This window comes from Perna viridis, chromosome 5, assembly GCF_037379345.1.
Source record: "Perna viridis isolate PV_CMFRI_1.1 ecotype Kerala chromosome 5, ASM3737934v1, whole genome shotgun sequence".
NCBI lineage: Eukaryota > Metazoa > Mollusca > Bivalvia > Mytilida > Mytilidae > Perna > Perna viridis.
Genome location: NC_142449.1, coordinates 30,219,847 through 30,241,605, shown reverse-complemented (window position 1 = coordinate 30,241,605; position 21,759 = coordinate 30,219,847). Strand labels below are relative to the sequence as shown.

Here is a 21,759-nt window from a genome sequence, read left to right as displayed (position 1 = left end):
GTGTTTGGTCAGAATCTGTTCATTTAAGACATCCTGGAGGAAAAAAACATATTAAATACTTGAATTTCACTAAAAATCTGTTCTCAACAATAACTGACTTGTTTTTCTAACCATATTGATAGCTTATAAACAAGAGTTTAGATTGCATGTGGATGGTTAATTGTTTTGCTGCCGAAATACCTGTCTGCACAGGTGAAAATATTTGACTTTTGGCTTCATCACTTTTATTTCCTCAGATCAAATTAAATGTCTCTTTCTACCTGTCCTTTGTTTCCAATGTAAAGAATTTGGAAATACCAGAGTATAATTGTCCTGGAAGCCTATTAAAATTTCTTAATTTTATCGTCAGGAGATTAAATGGGACAAGAGATAACTCTCAGTTGGGTATTTTCTTTATTTAGTAATTACACTTTGATGGGTTGACACCCGTTCATTGTACAAAATGAAAAATTAGTTCTGACGCTGGAATCTTTTACCTGTACAGGTAAAATCTGTTAATTATCGGATGTTTTTGTGGTGTATGTTGGTTTTGGTCACTGGTACTATTATTCAGTTGAACCCTAATTACTAGACACTCCAGTCAGAGAGTAATACTAATTTATTGAAACACTTTTGTGGTGACCGGGTCATCAAATTACTTTCAAGTGCAGTGTGATCACTTCACTTGTAATTAAATTAACCTTGAAAATATTTTGGTGAAATTACATTCTCTACCTTTTTTTACCTGGACTGGGGTATGCAGTGCTTTGTTTATTACCACCAGAAATAGAAATTAGCTCATTTGTGGAGTTAAAAAATAAGGTACTGCCAGTTAATCAGCTATATTGATGATAATTAATCATAATTTGTTGACGGGACATGGCACTTGTTCCTAATTAACTAAACACAGGTGTAGTTGTCAAGGTAAAAACGTGCTAATCCATGGCATTTTTCAATATCTGATTTCTAATTATCACTCAAAGATAATTCTGGCATTATAGATCAATGGTGGAAAACTTTTTCTAAACCTAACAATCAGCTTCTCCTAATTGTCTTGCTTCTGGATAGTGTAATGCTGTTTTTCCTGTATCGATTTTTTTGTTTCCAGAAAAGATAGAGACAATTTAATTAATTAATTGATTAATTTTATAGATGGTGAGTTGGATGGTGAAGAAGGGACTGTGACCTCATCTTATGAGAACGACATTCAAGAAAAGACTGAACAGCAACCGTCAACCAGTAAAGAAAGTACTCCTGATAGCTTAGGTAAGTCATGGACAAAGGGAAATAACTCAGGCACACTATGTTTGTATTATAAAGGATATATATACTTAGATATATATATATCGTCATTTTGATTTCTTCTTATTATTTTTGGAAATAAATCATTCTTTTGTTCAAATCAAAGCCTTACGATATTGATATATGAAATTACATGTAAAACTTACGTATTAATTGATAATTTTGTCAAACACTGAAGCTGTTTTAGAACAATGTCTTAAAGTTGGTAAGAGAAAGTATTGAACGAAAAAAAGTTTTGAACGAAAAACAATAATTGCACGCTAAGAAACAAAAGTTTATTCAATTCAGTCTATATAAGCACTTGTAAAATTCTTACAGGAAAATTTTAAAAGCATTGTTGAATTTTTCATTTTCCAACCCTATTGTTACAGTAAATAGCTCATTAAAACAAAGGTTTAACTGAAAAAATGAAAACTGGTGCTAAAACAAATACTACTCTAAAATTTCTATTTGCGATAATTAATAATGAACAAGTAACAGAAGACAATGAGTTTCTTTGTCAATGTTCATTTCAAAAGTTTGAAGCTAAGTGGATTGTTTACATGCAAACACCTTTTCAGTGCATCAGGTGCAAAAATTACACAAAATAAATGAACTGTCGGATGATTTAAATGTCTCTAATTACAGTCATGTCCACAATGATGCTGGTATCAAAGTTTAACAAGAACTGAAATTAAGGAAATCATTAATTCACCTTAAAAGTTGCTTTTTAAAATATTTTATTTATGACACATACTTGAGTAAGTTTTATCTTGTACACATTTTGGCTTCCAGGGAAATTGAGGATATTCATCAATAATTATATTATTTATAGCTGACACTTTAATTACCAGCCCTTGTCTTAACAACTAAATCAATAAATGCTATCTTGGTCTAATTAATGAAAAAATCAATTTATAATTACTAGTTTGAAATAATACTGTTAATTTCAACTGTGTCTGATAAGAAGGCCTCATTGTGTTATGTAAGTTATTCTAGCCATTGTTAATTAAATGGCTTAACCCCTAATTGCCTTTAGGCAAGGAATTAAAAATTTTGTGTCAATATAATTGGACTGGTTTCTAATGGGTGAAACAAACAAAAGGTGGACCTGGAAATGGACACAAAGTAATAATGAACACCTGTAGGGTTTTTAATATAAAGATAAAAGCTTAATACAGGTAAAAAATACTTGTCATTTTATGTAATGTTATCACATCTGAAAACAACACGATTGGGTAAAAAAATCATTAAGAGGATTTGTATATGTAAGACAATTTTCCACCTCTTCATTTTATTCTTAATTGATTTTTGGTCTATAAATAATTGAATGTTTTGTTTGAAACAAAGTGTTGGTTATTATTGGAAAAATAAGCTTGCAGCAGGGAGAAAATGAAACTCATTATCCACAATCAGTGAAATGAACGTGTTGCATCACGATCGGAATTCATTAATTAACTTTAGATTCTGTGGGTGAGAAATATTTATATCATTCATTTTCTTATTCAATTTTGTGTGTATGTATATGTGTCAGTTGACTGAGTAACAACCAACCAAATCTTTTGGGGTTTATTGTATAGATACATATATAGTACATTTGGGATTTAAAATTTAATGCAGAGTTTTTCTAATGAAAATTGGATAACTTCTCTGCAGCGATAAGTGATTAAGACAATGCAATAAGAATATTACTGTAAGTCTTTTTTTTCTGGAATGGCAGCAGACGGCATTTTGTCATGATGTACATTTCACTAATGCCGCTTTTGTTCATTGATAGGAGTTAAATGAGATGTAAGGATGTCTGGGCATAATTTGTGATATTGGAATCGTTCAATACAAACAAAGCTTAAAAGTCATGTAAATGTATAGGAAGGATTATTACTGAAAATTGAAAGTTAAAATGGAATTAATGGAATGTTTATGGCTTTGAAATCAAGGATTTTACTCTCGACAGGAGATCGGCTAGATAGCAATCGGCATCATTAATGTTAGGTGTTGTCTTGATTATGTTTTCAGCATGTATCAAAGTTTCGCGTTTGATTCGATGAGTCAACAAAGATTTGTCATTTCTTTAAATTGTAAAATAATGTGCTGTTTGTTTTAGTGTGAGTGGATTGATAGAGTATTTATCATGTCTGCTGATATTTGATAGCATTAGCTGTTAAAGTGCACAAAAATTATATGGTTTGGTATTAGATTACTAAATTTCTGCAATTTTTTTCTTTTTGTTTATTATGAAGGCAGTTGCTAACAAGATCATTATTTAATGGTATCAAATAGGAATACCTTATCTTTCTGTTTAAAAAATCTTGTATGTAGATTGTGCACCCATCATTTTTATCAGTGTTCATGTACTACAATACATAGTTCAAAGTTGAACCAATTATTGAACCCATTTTGGATAGATTTACTTAGTCTTGCATTTTTTTTTTTTTTTTTTGTTCAGAAGGACAAAAGACACCAGAATCAAAGGACGAGACATTACACACTTGTCCTTTCTGCACCTTTAGCAGTTCTAATGAAATGAGAGTACAGGCACACATTACTTCACAGCATTCACAATATGACAGAAGTATATACTGCCCCCTCTGCCAAGAAGATTTCAAAGAAAAACGAAGCTTAGAGAAACATTTGATGAACACACATAGCGTTAAACCAGAAGGACTTCATAGACTCTTGTTAATGGTGGACCAAGGTGATTTCATGATGCCACCAACTAGTATTCCAACGATTACGCCATTCATGCCGATCGATGAGTCAGGGGAGATAAACACAGAAGCTCTAGAAGCTGAGGCGGCTAGACTGGCTGCAGAAGATGGTAGGTTTCTGGTTTTAAAAGATCTTCCTTGCAATTTGACAAACTTACAGTGAAACCTGTTGTAACAGAACATCTTTGGTACTTAGAGTTTAGTTAAGACAGGTATTCAGATTACAAAGGTTCACAATCTATTAAAACTTCTGTAGTGGAACTTCGGTTGAAGTCTTTGTTTGGGCAGGTTCTGTTTTATACAAGGTTCTGTTTAGAAGGTTTGACTGTATTTCTAAGAAGAATGGCTGTTGGACAAGTGCATTGACAAAAAAAACTCTTGAGTACAAAAACCACTTATCAATACAAGAACTGCATGTAGTTTTAAAATATATATTGCAAGGGTGAACCTACAAATGGTATTGATAATACAATTTCCTTTTTGGAGTGGACATGTGGCAATATAATGCATTTATTTACATTACTACACTTTATGAAACTAATTTTTTTAATACCCCCTCTGCCTTAAACTCAGGTAATATATAGTGATTAGAATGTCCGTCTGCCCTTCATTACATCACCCCCCACTCAGTCTTGAATAAGAAATATTAAAAATGTATCTTTTTGTTCATATGTCTAGAATACATGTATTACCAATTTAGTAGGTGGTTAATTCTTCAACTAAGGAAAAGTTAGAGTGACAGATGCTGATTGTTTAAAATCATCATGAAAGTATAGCGACTAATCTTGTGTTATTTTGTCACCTTTTGTTGAAATGGTTAACCACCGTCAAATTAGTGGGCTATTTTATAAATTGAGTGGGTTTTAATGCTTTTCTGTCATTACGGGATTACAATTAAATAAGTCAGTTATAATTAGTGAATAGGTAAGAATTGTAGGTTAGTGCTTATGTACTGAATTTCAGAATGTCAGAAATCAATTTTGTAATAATTTCGAAGATAAAGTAATTTGAAAAAAAATACAGTCTGCATTATTCACCAAGATCTTAAAAGATTATGTATATTTTCATGACTTAACACCTTCATAGTAGAATACAACTGACTAAATTTTGTCTAATTTACTGAAAAACACTCTTAGTGACATTAAACAACTTCTCACTCAAAACAAAACAATTGAAAAAATGACACATCTTATCATTAGTGGTAATTGAATTTGCAGATAAAACCAAACATGTTTTTGAAGAAAATATTTCTTTTTTTCAGCAATTGACACTGCAGCTGTTCCAGACAAGAATGATGCAGATGATCAGTACCGCTGTCAGACATGCTCCAAGACATTCAGCAACATTGATGGACTCTACAGCCATCAAAATGAACTTGGACATTTAGAACTCAAACAAACACCTCGAGGACCTGGATATCTGTGTTGGAAGAAGGGTTGTAATCAGTATTTCAAAACTGCTCAAGCTCTTCAAGTTCACTTCAGAGAAATCCATGCCAAACGTCAACCAAACATTACTGACCACTCTGCTTACAAGTTTGAGTGCAATCAGTGCAGCCTAGCGTTCAAATCTCAAGAGAAACTCCAGCTACATTCACATTTTCATCTCATCCAAGCGGCAACTCGTTGCAGTTTTTGCTCACGCTCATTTAGATCCATTGCTGCTTTGAGGAAACATGTTGATAATGGACATTCTGAAATCAGTGATGCAGAAAAAGAACAATATCACGCTTCAATGAATGTTGCTTCCATGGCATTAGGTGCTCTTATGAAACAATCTGGAGTAGAAAGTATTGCTGATATGGTTGCAAATGCGAAGTCAGAAGGGTCCACCACTTCAACTGTAAATTCTGTGACTAACCCACTTGTTAGTGCACTGCAGTCAGAGAAAATGCTGGCCAAAACAGACATGAACTCAAATGAAACTATCGATAAAATTGAAGAAAACATGGATGCTGACAATTCTTCCGCAGATGACAATGAAGCTGATGAGGAAAATATGGACACCAGTGAAAAGGAAGATGGCTCTGATATGTCATATAAAGAACAACAGTTCATGGAGGATTATATAAACAGTCAAGCAATTGCAGAAAATAGTTACGATGACCCAGCAAGAAAATTTAAGTGTCATCGTTGTAGACTGGCATTCACTAAACAAAATTACTTGACAGCACATAACAAGACTCTGATGCATCGTCGAGGAGAGAAAATGAGTTATCCAATGGAAAAGTATTTGGATCCAAACAGGCCATTTAAATGTGATGTCTGCAAAGAGTCCTTTACTCAGAAGAACATTTTGCTAGTACACTATAACTCTGTGTCTCATCTCCATAAACTTAAACAAATAACACAGGGGTCTCCAACATCAGAAATGGTAGAATCAGAACCAACAAATACCTCAACTCCACCGACAGTAAATGGAGAAAGTGACAATAGCACCAAACCTTTCAAATGCAACATCTGCAAAGTTGCATATTCCCAAGGAATAAATCTGGACAATCATATACGATCAGTTTGCCATCAAACTAAAGCATCCAAGCTTCAAGAACTTGTGTTAACAGGACAGGTTGACATTATGCAGCCATTGATTGAGCAGCCAAATGAAACCCAGATATCCCAACAACAGAAGTTACTATCTGAGATGCTCGTTCAACAGTCAGCAGCGTTTAATCCGATGCTATTTCCAGGAATGCCAGGATTTGCTGATTTTGGACAGTTTCCAATGACTCATGGACTTCCATTGTTACTTCCAAAATCTATACCAGAAACAGTGACCACATCAAGTACATCTACCAAATCCACTACCAGTGTCAAATCTGAGAAAAGTGATTCCAAGTCTGAACAGGATGATATGAATGGTCTGCATATGTTAGCTCAGGCAGCCAACAATGACATTGTTAAGAAAGAAATGGCAGAACTGGTAAAAGATTCTCCAGGGGTTGTTGGACCAACTTACCTATGCCAACTGTGTAATGCTGTATTCACAAACCAAGACTCACTACAACAGCACCAAGTGTTGTGTATGTACCAAATGGGATGTATGGCAGGACCATCTCCATCTCCCTCTGCTCAATTCAAGCAAAGGCCACTAATGGGTGTCGGACGAGTGAAGCCTCAGGTTCACCGTAATCTGCTAGAAAATATTGGATTTGAATGTGTAATGCAGTTCAATGAGTTTAATAACCAGCCTACATCAAGCCGAGAGGAAGCTATGGACAGCTCTGATAATGACACTGAAGGAAAAGTAGAGATTAAGGAGGAAAAAGATACCGAAACTGATAAAAAAGAAGATATGCCTGAATTAAACAAGGGTGTATGTCCAACCTGCAAAAAAGAGTTTTCAAGTGTATGGGTTCTCAAAGCTCACCAAGAGGAGGTCCACAAAGAAGTTGTTCCTACAACATTTGTTGAAGACTTTGGTGAACAATTCATCAATGACATGGATCTTAAACAAGCCAAAGAAGCAGAAAGTCTAGCAGCTGCTGCTATGAGTGAGGCTCAATCTGCATTGGCATCAAGTAGCAGTGAGAGTTCTGGGAAAGCAAAGGACATGCCACCTCCACCACCACCCCCTCCTTTGATGGGTCCACAGATGGACATGTCTCAGATGTTACCCATGTTCAATCTTGGCATGCCACTTCCTGTACCACTCAACATGGCCATGATGAATATGCAGCCTCAGTTGATGCCAATGATGTTCCCTGTTAGTGCTCCTGAAGGCATGACAATGCCAAGCAGTGTTGGTGATGCATCAATGCAGAATACTAGTTCAAAGATGTCGTCTGCACAAGCAGCTGCAGCTGCAGCAATGCAGAATCAAAATAAACGTGCCAGAACTCGCATCAATGATGAGCAATTGAAAGTATTACGAGGATACTTTGATATTAATAATTCTCCAAGTGAAGAGCAGATCATTGCAATGTCAGAGCAATCTGGTCTTCCCACCAAGGTCATCAAACATTGGTTTAGAAATACACTGTTCAAAGAAAGACAGAGGAACAAAGATTCACCATACAACTTTAACAACCCACCAATGACAACATTGGATCTCGAGGAGTATGAAAAGACTGGAAAGATTCCGTCAAGTGAACTTGGGGACATACCAATAAAGAAAGAAATGGAAGATGAAAGAGTAAAAGACATGGAAGAAAGAAACACCAAAGAGACCATGCCTACTCCAAAAGACATCAAACCTATTGCTCCAATGTCACTACCTCTAGCAGCACCACCTGTTAAACAGGAACCAATGCAACTTAAAGCAGAGTCACCAAAATCCCAGGAATCTCTGATGGATGACAGCGATAGCATGTCCAACTGTTCATCTGTACCACCAGTGACACCTCGTTCAGATCCTCCTCCACTAATCAACATCAACTTGTCTGGGTCATCACTTGGTTTCAACACCAACACAGATGAAATCCGACCAAGGTTTGAGTTTTCACCACATCATTCGGCATACAACAAGAGAGCAAACCGGACTCGCTTCACTGACTGCCAGATAAAGGTACTACAAGACTACTTCGAGCAAAATGCCTACCCAAAAGATGATGAACTGGACCATTTGTCAAAAGTGCTTAATCTCAGTCCTAGAGTGATTGTTGTCTGGTTCCAGAATGCTAGACAAAAAGCTAGAAAGATATATGAAAACCAGCCAAACAGTGAGGCATCAACTCCGAAAGAATCAACAAACTCACCGCTGAACAGGTTAGTTGGACTCAACTACCAATGTAAGAAATGTACTGCTGTATTCCAAAGGTACTACGATCTAATAAGACATCAGAAGAAGCACTGCAATGTTGACCCTGATAGATCTCAATCTGCTAGTGCCATGAATGATGACGACAACAACAGCAATGACTCATTTTCAAGCATGTCCAAAGATGAGTTGAACCAATCAGAAGATGGGTCCCTCAATTCCTATGAAACCTCTGAACACGAGAGTATGCTGCCATCTACTGGTATCAAATTCAAATGTGAGAAGTGCAACATGTCCTTTGATCAGCTTGAAGCATGGAGAGAACACCAAAGCATTCACCAGAGCTCTCACATGAACAGTCTTTTCTCAGGTTTGTCTTCAAGCAGTGCTTTTAATGTGTTGCAAAATATGGCTGCAGCATCTCAGCAGGAACCAGACAAACTGAAACGCAAATTTGATGATGATGATGATGACCAGCCACGGGATAAGCGTCTGAGGACCACAATTCTACCTGAGCAATTAGACTACTTGTATCAAAAATACCAGCTAGACTGCAATCCAAGTAGAAAGCAACTTGAAACTATCTCAAGGGATGTTAACTTAAAGAAACGAGTTGTTCAGGTATGGTTCCAAAATACGAGGGCAAGAGAAAGGAAAGGTCAATATCGGGCACATCAGCAGCTCATCCATAAAAGATGTCCATTCTGCAGAGCTTTGTTCAGAGCCAAATCTGCCCTTGAATCTCATTTAGCAACCAAACATCCAGAGGAAATGGCAAAAGGTGATATCAATGTGGATAACATTCCTGATGCTGCCTTGGAAAGCCCATCTGAATCTCTATCGGGACCACTATCATCAAATCTTACATCTACACCAACATCAGCTGATTTCTCAAAGCTGACATCTTCATCAATGGAATTCAACAAACTACACATGTCAACACCTACTGACTTCAGCAAAATGATGCCAACTTCTGCTGATTTCTCAAAGATGATGTCACCCCAAAACATGAATTCCTTTCTACCTATTATACCCTCACCAGCTGGCATACCAGGATTACCAACAGATCCACTACAGTTGTCCATGAGTAAATACTACTCTGAATCCTTCAAAAAGTATATGACAGATCTGTCTACTTCAGAGTCTAGAATGGAGGAAAAAGCTCATGTGCCACTTCCATCACCTGTGAAGACTCATGAAAGCAGACCAAAGCAGAAATCAAATACTGAAGATGAAGCTCCATTAGATCTCAGCAAGCCATTGAAAGTCAAAGTTGAACATGAAAAAACTTCAGAAGGTCCATATACTGATAGGAGTGAGAGTTCCAATGAAAACCTCAACTCCTCACGCCATTTTGATGATTCATCTTCAGATGTCTCTTTGAACAAGAGTGACTACATGAACAGCAGTCAACATATTGCCAGTACCAGTGGGCCAAATTCCCCATCTGTGAGTAGCCATAACAGTATTCCAGGCAACCAAGGCAACAAGCGTTACAGAACACAGATGACCAGTCTGCAAGTCAGAATCATGAAAACCATTTTTGTTGACTATAAAACACCAACCATGGCAGAGTGTGAGATGCTTGGTAGGATAATTGGCTTGCAGAAAAGAGTGGTACAAGTCTGGTTCCAGAATGCAAGAGCAAAGGAAAAGAAAGCAAAACTACAGATGACTAAGTCATATGGTACCAATCCTGATCTTGACTTCCACAAACCACCAGAAGAGTGCAAACTCTGCAATTTTAAGTATTCCCACAAGTACACTATTCAGGACCATATATTCACTAAGAAGCACATAGAGAATGTCCGTAGCTATGTCCAGTCCCAATCAGAAGCTGAGAGCCACTTGTCAAGTCAGGGAATGGCAGGATTGACTGGTTCCCTGAACAAGCCATCTTCAGACAGAAAGTGGGAGGACCAATCATCACAGTCTCACCTTGCCCAGCTACAGTCAATGGGAATGGGGCTCCCAATGGGTGGATTATCAGGTAAATATGACATTTCATTTTTCTTATGAATTTCAAGTCAGTCTTTAGGACATCTTTATTTTGAGGATTAGTGCAAACATAAATTGTATTTCAACAAAATTATGTAATTGCTTCCTTTTCGAAAAAGAATTAAGATTTTATCCAATAATTCAGTGACATCACTTGTATTTATTCAAAAATGTTAGTAATTCAGTAACACTTGGATAATGTAGATGTAATTGTTAGTGCCAAGCTCTTGTAATAAACGCATGAATTTTAATGTGTTGATAATAATTTTTTTCCAAATCAATTTATCTATTCAGCTGGAAAATGCCATTATCGTGATGGCTTCCCTGTGTTTTATGCAGATTTTTTAATTAACCATGGATAATTTAATTTGACAAGAAATTCTGTAATTACGGAAATTGATCAAACAGAAATGCTGTTACTGAATAATTTATAACAAAATTTGCTTTTATCTTATCAATTTGTGTCTATTTTCAGGTCTTGGTTCTTCTTTTAATCCAAGTGACATTCTTAAAAAAGAAAAAGAAACGAACGGTGACAAGAAATCAGCAGAAGGTTGGTATTGTTTTATTGAGCAAGTGGTCATTGCTATAATCTTGAGGCTGTTTTTTGATCTTGAAGTACAAGTCTTTGAAAGAATCTGGCAAATTTGGAAAAATCTTAAAACAAGCCTGCCATAAACCTATCAATCTGACAAAATACTTTTACTCAAGGAAGATTTTTCTGTTTGTAATGACCTCTATTTGACCTTTGCATCACAGGATATGTTTGGAAATTAGAAAAATTGAGGTTATCTGCCCTTGAAATGTTCATTTGCATAGCAAACCATATTTCGTATTGTTTAAGTCATAAAAAAAGATGATTTTTGCTAGTAGATGACAAAATTATCACTTATGATCGGAAAACAAACAACTTGTAGCAGTTAGAAAAACAATAAACAATGTAATGGTCAATAAACACATTTATCACTTTCAAGTTTGAAATGAGTGATAACAGCAAGAGGTCTCTCAAGAACTGTTAAAATAATAATATGGTCCACAAGGTCTCAAATAATATTCAATATAATTGCGAACATAAAAGAAAGACCATGCAATGTAAAAAAAAATATTGTAAGGTTGAATATGGTAAAGAGTTATCAAGGGAATTAAGTTCTACTGTCAAAGTACTATTGTTCATGGAGTACCATTTTCGTGGTTTTTGTGGAAAGGCTAAACCATGATATTTGATTCCAAATGAAAAGGAGATTTCATTGGAAGTGTATACATAAACCTCAAAACTACGAATTCAAGAATCCACAAACTTTTGTTTTTTCCCTAATCCACGAAAATTGGTATCCACAAATTAAAGTGCTTTCACAGTATTTGGTATTTTGGAACACATTTACAGACCAAATTTGTTTGTACCTGTCAGTATGTGGTATTTTGGTACACATTTACAGACCAAATTTGTTTGTACCTGTCAGTATGTGGTATTTTGGTACACATTTACAGACCAAATTTGTATGTACCTGTCAGTATGTGGTATTTTGGTACACATTTACAGACCAAATTTGTATGTACCTGTCAGTATGTGGTATTTTGGTACATATTTACAGACCAAATTTGTATGTATGTGGTATTTTGGTACACATTTACAGACCAAATTTGTATGTATGTGGTATTTTGGTACACATTTACAGACCAAATTTGTATGTACCTGTCAGTATGTGGTATATTGGTACACATTTACAGACCAAATTTGTATGTACCTGTCAGTATGTGGTATTTTGGTACACATTTACAGACCAAATTTGTATGTACCCGTCAGTATGTGGTATTTTGGTACACATTTACAGACCAAATTTGTATGTACCCGTCAGTATGTGGTATTTTGGTACACATTTACAGACCAAATTTGTTTGTACCCGTCAGTATGTGGTATTTTGGTACACATTTACAGACCAAATTTGTATGTACCCGTCAGTATTTGGTATATTGGTACACATTTACAGACCAAATTTGTATGTACTTGTCAGTATTTGGTATATTGGTACACATTTACAGACCAAATTTGTATGTACCCGTCAGTATTTGGTATATTGGTACACATTTACAGACCAAATTTGTATGTACTTGTCAGTATTTGGTATATTGGTACACATTTACAGACCAAATTTGTTTGTACCTGTCAGTATTTGATTATGATTCATCTTTTTAATCAGGATCTAGTAAAGATATGATGAGCATGGACCCCGCCCAGCTGGCTGCCATGATGTCATCACCATTCTCAGGGTTTTTCCCAGGCATTGATCCAGCAATGCTGCCTTATATGTATGCAGGATTCCCAGGATTCTCTATGCCTGGGATGGGTATGCCTTTAATGCCTCCAGGATTCATGCCCGGTATGTAGTCCTATAAATACCAATTGTTTCATTTCCCCAAAATATATCAGTAGTTTAAGTATTGCACCCAGAATCCAATCTTTAGTATGACGTGTATAATTTTTTTGTTTTCACACAAGCTATGCAGTCAAAAGTGGACTAGAAATATATCACAAAAACGTTTATTATTTTCAAATAGTAGTATTGAGATGCCACCATGCACTTGCTATTCCATTAAAAAACTGCAACATTTGTAATAATAAAAATGCTTATTTCATTTTCATTTACTAATTTTCAGGAGCTGACCAGCTTATGGGATATGATCCAATGTCATTTGGAACCCCTCTCCCTTTACTACAGATCCCACCACAAGCCATTAAAGATGTCAGTCTCAAATTAGCAGAGCCAAAGGCGAACGTTGCTCAGTACACTCAGGATTGTAAATCGATTGCAAGTCTAAAATCTATTGTTAATAATGTTGACTATTTATGTGTTCGTGAATCTACAGTTGATGTTGGATATATTTGTAAAAAATGTCAGATGGTCTATCCCGGGAAAGAAGCCTGTGTTGCACATCAAAGGACTGCATGTTTCCCTGAGGGAAAAATTCCTGACAATATTAGTCCCATGTTGAAACTAGAACAGATTCAGTATGAATGTAAACTGTGTTCAGATAAATCCTCTACGATTCAGGAATATAAAATGCATTGCCAGTCAGACAGACACAAGGCCAAAACAGCTAAAATTCAGAGCAAGGAGAAGGAAGATGGTTCCGGAACAAATGTTCCACCATCGCCATCAAAAACACCCAGTTCTTCCAACCCTAGTGTTTCCCCATTGCCAAAATCAGAACTTGGGTCTCCAGGTTTTTCCCAACCAAAGGAAAATGCATCAAATGCAAGTTGAAGTTTATATTCAATGTTGTGTACAAATGGATAAAGTGCTATGGACGTAAATCATCTAGCTTATTATTATTGACTGTTTTATTTTTGTTATGTAAAGATACTGTTGTAATATGCACCATATTAAATATGGTGTTCAGACTACACAAACATTTATGACTAGAATGTTAGGTTATAATATATCCCGTTGTTACATTTTCATTTTTTTTTATCAGATATGTAAATCACCATTAGAGAGAAATCTGACTGCCATTGAAAATTATGTTGGATTTTGGTTGTGTTCCTATGGTGGTTGTTTTTTTTTTGTGTTTTTTTTGGTCATCAGCCAAATTTATTTGGCAGTATTTTTTTTTAGACATTCCTTTATACATGTGCTTTTAGCAATTTCTGAAATTATTTCAGAGCACATGTTAATGAAACAATAGAATTTTTTCTTGTTATGTTTTTTTAAAGTGCATTCTTGGATAAGAGAAAAAGGGCTTTTGTAGGTAGTCCCAGGAATTTTAATGAGTATATTGTTGAATGTTGCAGATTCGCATTTAATAGATTTTAAATATTACTTCTTTTTTTTTTAGAATTTTTGTTCATTTGTTAATAATTTCCCTTTTTCTGGGGCTTAGTGTAATAAAAACACATAGTATATTCACATAATATATATATACTAATTCTATATTCTAAAATACATGTAGTCATTTAATGTATATTCGCATATTTAGTTTCTTAGTTCATTTACAAACTATCTAGCAATGACATTTTTGTCTGGTTTTAAAACTGGATCGGGTTGTATAGTTGAATCTGAAGTTAGAATGCATACTTGATTATACACTGTATATGTTGAAGTAGATTTATTAATGAGAGTTTAGTCATGGATGCTTTTAGTAATTAGATCTTTATAAATGACAGATATTTTGAATGATTGTCACAATGTTCAATTGGAAATTCATGTTTTAATAAATGCAACTTGTTACAAATATATGCCTACAGAACTCGTAAATCCTCAATTAATTGAAATGTGGCCATTGTTGGAATTAGCCATAAAAATGATCCTCTCATATAATCACTTAAAATTTGTAATTTTCTTTTTTGTATTTGTGAAGTTCATTTTGTTATTTTGTGAGTTATATTAGGGCAGATCTTAGGACCAATCTTACAATAGGTATTAAGTCTTTTTTTTTTCTGCCACATTGAATTATTTTAGATGATAGCATTATAGAGGTTTTTTTTTTTTCAAAATATATCACAAGAAACAATATTATAGTTTTTTTTTCCATTTTTTAAAGATTATAGTTATTTTCTTGTATAATTTTTTCTTAAAGCTTTTTGTAGAAGTAGTTATAAATTTTAGTTAAATTTCAAAGATTTTATTGCAATGTATTTAAATAAGATTTCTCCCTAATTTGTATTTTTTCCTGAATTGCATTTAGACAATACTTTGCTTATCATCGCATATTAGCTTTTGTATACTTTTTTATTTGGACATATCTTGTATCCAACATATCAGGTTCCCTCCCATTTAGGCCACATAGAATTGATTTCTTGTTTCTCAGTGCATAAAATGATGTGCATCTCTTTTTGTGTCTGTAGGATGCTATTCTAACTTGAACTAGAAAAGACATTTCCTTGTGTCAAAAACAGCTTTGTACATGCATTTTGTCAACTTCTCATTTTATTTTTTGTGCTATGAGGTAAATGAAACATTGTCCTACGTCAAGTCGTGAGGATCAGATAATTAATTTTGTGTGGCCATAGTATGACTCTGAGGCTGCATGATTGCAAAGGGTAATTCTTTCATAATTCTTAGATCTCCAGAATGAACTAATTAGTGACCTCATATAAGAAATCCATAACTGTACATATTAATTTGACCATTCTATGTTGTATAATCACTTGTTAACATTTTCAAGCGTTTTTAATTTCATCCCGTTATATTTGTTAACAAGTCAATTTTATTTTAGTCAGATATTGTTACCTGTTCTACCTTGTGTTTGAAAGAGTTATTTCCCTTTTTTACTCTTAGTTGCAATAATCAAAGTAAATTTTTTGTCCATTCCTTTTATAAAGTATACTTTTGTAGAGAAAAATAAAACCTGACGCTTGCTTTTAAAACAATTAATGAAAATTGTTTTGTGTGAATAAATTTTTGAATGATTGCTGCAACTTAGAGTAAAGTATACCATATTTTGTCTCCTTAAGAGGTGTTTTAATGTGAATATTAGCTCAAGATGTATGGGACCAAATTAATTATATGTCAATTACATATTATGTGGACAGAAATACAACTATCTAAATCAAAAGATTGTACTTAGTTAATGTTTTGTTGATAAATATACTCATCAACATACAAGATTTTACAAAGAAATTCTCTATTTTTCTGTCATACACAAGGTACAACGTTTCTGTTAAATTGCAATCTCAGTTGTTGGTTTGTTATACTTTTGTTAGGGTTTAAATCAAGGTGCTCTTTTTCAGTCCGTGATGGACAACATCTAAGTCAGATTTTTTTCTCTTTTTTTTCATCTTTTCCGCAGACTTTATTCATCATTTTAATATATATTTTTTTTCTCTCTGGAATACTATTGTTATCTTGCATGTGAAGTATTATCTATTAAAAAAAAGTATTGAATAAGCAAAAAATCAACTAGTTGAACTAGCATCTGTCATTATGTTAACTTTTAAACATTTCGATAACGTGAAAGTCTTGTTATTTGTGGGGTTCCAATTTTTGTGGTTTTAAATGGGAGGACTGGGCTACTTACATAGTGTTCTAATAGAAGATGCTTTAAGCAAATACAAGGTAATATTACATCTAATGATTTCCGATCCTATGAGTAAAATTTTATCAAGCCAGGATAATTGACTCTTACAAATAAAAGTACTTTCATAATATCTTATTCCAGTGGTTATGTAGTCTGCTTTGCAAATATAAAATTCAAAAATAAAAATATGTATAAGACAATTATTTGTTTATGTTTTGTTGCCTAAAGCCATGAGATTATTACCTGGTACAGTAAAAAAATCTCAAAATTGAGACTTCCTCAAATCCCGAATGTTTCCTTTTCCAGGAAGGATTGAAGAAAAACTCAATTTATGATTTTACATAAAACCAGACCTCAATATTTTGTGAAATATTTAAATTCCTAGGATGAACATGATGTTCATTAGGTCTCACTAACCACCTCTAACATTTCCATTACTTTACATGTTAAAAAAAGTAATTTTCAAAGTTTTACTGTTGAATACCATTGCAATACTTGGAAAATAAGGCTTTCAAAATCATTCTGCTAATGGTATGATGATTGTAGAATTTTTTCGCAAAATTGACTTGAATAAATAATACTGAAAATCTACATGTTTACCTTTTCTGCTAACTGACAGCATGGAGGCAAATTCTCATACATGTAAACAATACTCATACACTTATGCAATAAATTACATTTAAGCTTTATTTTGACTACTTTTGATCAACATACAGATTATGCTTTTACAATGTATATATCTAGGTTCAGTGTGTTTTTGGTACTATATAGGGGGGTGGCCATTTGACCCGGAAGTGGTACATGTAAGCGAGACCTTAGATAAAAAGAGTTATTTCCTCTTTTGTAGAAAAAAAACAGTTGACACATTTAGATAAAGAAAATAAAAAATACATAAAAACAAAACACTTTTTTGTTGAATTTTAATTCTTAGCATCATAACACATGAATACAATAAAAGCCATACAAGGAAAAAAAAAACATAAATGTATTTGAATTGTTTGAATACCCGTAACATATTAATGGAAGCATCACTCACAATGTAATGTATGTAGGAAAGGAAACTTAACAATCGGAAACCTTACAATGATCCATTTATAAATGAGGGATTAAACACTTGCTGGAAATAAGAATAACAGTATTTTAGGATTTTGCTACTGACAATATCAGGCCTTATGAGACATTACACTTATACCATGTTTAATGTTGTAAAATTTAAGTAGCAGTCTTTGTAAGAATCAAGCAAATTCTGTAATATGTGATACACCTAACAAAGGGCTACATATTTATATTTTTAAAGGTGCTTTATAGATCTTTATGATGAAATGTATAATATGTCTGCTCTTATGAAATAATCCACATGGAAAATCCAATAGTTTCAATCGTATTTTAGTATCTTTTTCAGAGTTATCACCCTTTATTTGAAATTCTACAGTACATTCTATATAATTTTAATCTCTTATGAACAAGGGTTCTATCAGGAGCCACACATTACTTCCTGTTTACTACGACATCTTAAACAAAATATCAAAAATAAAAATATGTAGGCTTTCCAAGCATGAATCACATTTTGCATGATCCTTATCTGAAGTGCTACTGAATAAATTTAATCATATACAGAGATTTCAAGAATTTACCAAATACTATCAAAATAATGTGATTCTCAGTTAAAAATCTATTAAAAAATAACAAATCACTAACAGACAATAATCATTAAAATATCAGTTAAACACAAATCCAACTATTTAAGAATGCTTTGCTCGAAGAAAAAAAACCGCATAATTTTCAAGATCTTGACACAGAAAAGAAGTCAAGTTCAAGGTCAGTTAATGACCTTGAACTTTGATTTATAGTATTAGATATTGGTATTGACACACACACTTTCTGGGGACCTATAAATTTTGAATGCCAAATATAGATACCGAACTTCTTTAGGTTTTGAAGTAATAGAACCAACAAATAAGAACTCAAGAAAGGACTGACACACAGACAGACAGTCCCATAAATTAAAAACATTAGAAATTGATGGAACCATTCCTCCATTATTGCAAAACATCATCATGAAAAAAACACCTTTCAAAATGTTTTTTAAAGATATACAACATATAAAGAGACAGACAGTGGTACTACCATTATACATCCATTAAAAGATGGGCGTAAAAAATTGAAACTTGTAAATCCTTGTATCAGTATGTAAGGTGAATAATCAATATCACATTATCATGTTAATTAACAGAATGAGCGCAATACATGCACCATTAATAATTCAGCATAGGTACCTGGAGGATTTCCTTTCAAGTCAATTAATTAGTTTTTTGTAAAACAATTTTAGAATAAGGATTAAATTTCATGATGTATAAAATTAAATACACCAAGATATGAAGGAAGTACGTGTGTAACTGATTAAGTAGGATATAATCCTCAGTTCCCCATCTAAATTGAATGTACTTTTTTGACAATTCAAAGAAAATATAAAAAAGTGAAAAGTACTGTGTACAAGCTGAGTTTTGTCCACAAATTAGAGAAAGAAATATTTTAGATATTTTAAATCAATATGGTTCTCACTTACCTGGTCTGTAATACTATCACAAACTTTGTTGCAATGTGGCTAAAAATAGTATTTAATGTTTTCTATTCGATATTAACATGCTGTAAAACTTGTTTAAATCGAACCCTGAATAAACTGATAACCTGTCTAAACTGGATTTTTTCTGTTCGGAGCCTTCACATCCATTTCCACATTCTAAACCTGTATTAACCAAACAACTCTGTCGGTCCCAATGAAGTTTAGTTAAGACTGCACATGTTTCTTCCTTTTGTCCGGGAACTTAAGTAGCTGTCTATAAAAATCAGACACAAGGTGATTAATGCATTTCAAAAACCCACCAATTTCACTTTTATTTCTTATTCAGAATCAGTTACATATCACATCAACTGTTTTAGTTTTTCATTTTGGTGTTGCGCTTTTGAGATAAAATTTATATAGATTGTACATGAAAAAGCACTTTGCAAGAGTTATCGTTCTTGATTTGGTTTCATTTGGTTGATTTTATTGGGAGATAAATGTATGATTTTCTCAAAAGTACAGATTTCAATATGGAAAAAATGTTACATAAAAATATAGCATATGTAGATTGAAAAAGCATTGTTTGTTCTGTGGGTTTTTCTTCACCATGAATCACTTCAATATTGGCAGTGTCTGAATTTTATGTGGACTGGTACTCAAAACCAAACTGACAAACATGAAGAAAAAAATGATAAGTCAAAACCAATTTAATAAACTAAACTGGTTTTTTTCCTTCAGAAAGTCACATTTATGATAAAGATACCAAAAAAGTTGTAACTTAAGGAAGTAGACCTTGGGTAAGGGACATAAATGGAGCATTTGTGTTAGACATTTTACTTCAATCTCATTTAAGCATCAAAGTAACTTGGATTTATTTCATTCTATTTCAAATGGAAGTTTGACAGGCTTTGATAAAATTGATTATGATGCAAATATATCACTGATTTCAAGAGTTATGTCCCTTTCCCCATGTCTACCTCCTTAATTTAAAAAAGTAATGGAACTATTCAAAACAGTTGAGTTCTACACAAAAATAGTTTCCATTATTATTGTCCACTATCGACTATACTACTAGAATACTGAGCTACATGTTCTAGTCTGCATGACACAACAAGGACAGGTCAAAGGTTAAACTTTATGTATAACAAAAAACAGGACAATGATGTACTGTGAAAGTACTTTAATGAGTGGATACCAATTTTCATGGATTAGGGAAGAAACACAAATTCGTGGATTCTTTAATTTGTGGTTTTGAGATTTTCAGTTTACAAATCCAAGGAAATTTCCTTTTCGTTAAGAACCAAATTTTGTGGTTAAGCTTATCCACAAAAACCACAAAAATTGGTTCCCTACGAACAATAGTATTTTTACAGTAGATTGAAATTTTCACTATTCCATGCCTTTTTCCTCCTTTTAACAATCAACAGTAAATAACTAGTTCTGGACAGTAACCAACCTATCTAATAGTATATGTCACATGTAATTTCTGGTTGCAACCACAAAGAAAATCCAAAAAATAATTTTAATGTAAGAACTGAAGTCATAACTCAATTGAAATAGCAATGCCTTTATTGTAGAGTAACACTGCACGATCACAGGTTACTCATACTTTTTGTCTTCTGTTTTTGACAGAAGCCTCCCAGTATTTCATAAAATATTCAATTATTTCATACTAACATGCCTTGTCAGAGTGGAAGACTAAGCAGCATTCAGAAATTTCACCAGTCTTATTAGAATTTTTGGCTTAAAAAAACTATTTCAATTCTCATCAAAACAAATTGATCTCAAACTTATGATCAAGTCCATAACTATTATTGTGAAAAGGGAAAATTCAGGGATGGGAATGTCACAAAAAACTGTCACAATGAAATGAGGTATAACTTAAAAAAAAAAAAAGATTTGTTGCTTAACACAAAAGAAGTCGCAAAACAAAACCATGTCAAATCTCCCCCTTTGAGAAAATTTGGAGAGGGAGATCTCCTGCTTTAGAATAAACAAAGGTTAACATCTATGGTTACTGTTCCAGTCTATTTTTCCTCAATGTCCCCAAGTTAAGTTCCATCTTCATTATCTTTCTTTGCTGAATGCATTTATAATATTTACTGTACTTCAACAATGTTCGGAAAAACTCTGAAAAGTTTTATTTTAGTCATGAAAAGGAGCATTAACTTTGTGAGACAGACATATGGAAAATACAAAAAAAAAATTACGCCACCCAGGAAATTGCAGAAATGATATTTTGATCAAGCTATGATAGACCTCAAAATCTTAACTGGATTTAGGGAAATTTGCTTAACTGCATCATGATAATTAGAAAGCAGACAGCATATAATTTCAAATTCAATAGCAATCCAGAAGATAGAAAAACAGAATATTTCATCAAACAATTCTTTATGAAGTCAATTTTAGAATTGATTTGTTTTTCACCATGAAAGAAAAAGATTCGTAATAACAATAAAAGAGAGACAATTCAGATAGTTTCAAAGATGGCCATCCTGGCCTCAGATATTAAAAAAAGGG

The 21,759-nt window shown here is 33.5% G+C and overlaps 1 protein-coding gene across 8 annotated transcripts in view; it reads left to right on the top strand.

The window, feature by feature from the left end:
- LOC148617029 (zinc finger homeobox protein 3-like) overlaps positions 1-16,876 on the top strand; it is a 161,471-nt gene extending 144,595 nt beyond the window's left edge. For all 8 annotated transcript variants that reach the window (XM_088584296.1, XM_088584297.1, XM_088584294.1 and 5 more), the window contains 6 exons: positions 1,132-1,245; positions 3,707-4,078; positions 5,230-10,653; positions 11,137-11,214; positions 12,860-13,039; positions 13,317-16,876. In XM_088584296.1, the coding sequence (XP_088440422.1) occupies positions 1,132-1,245; positions 3,707-4,078; positions 5,230-10,653; positions 11,137-11,214; positions 12,860-13,039; positions 13,317-13,924 (6,776 nt within the window). In that variant the 3' untranslated portion in view covers positions 13,925-16,876. The remainder of the gene's footprint in view (positions 1-1,131; positions 1,246-3,706; positions 4,079-5,229; positions 10,654-11,136; positions 11,215-12,859; positions 13,040-13,316) is intronic.
- Positions 16,877-21,759: the final 4,883 nt, after the last annotated feature.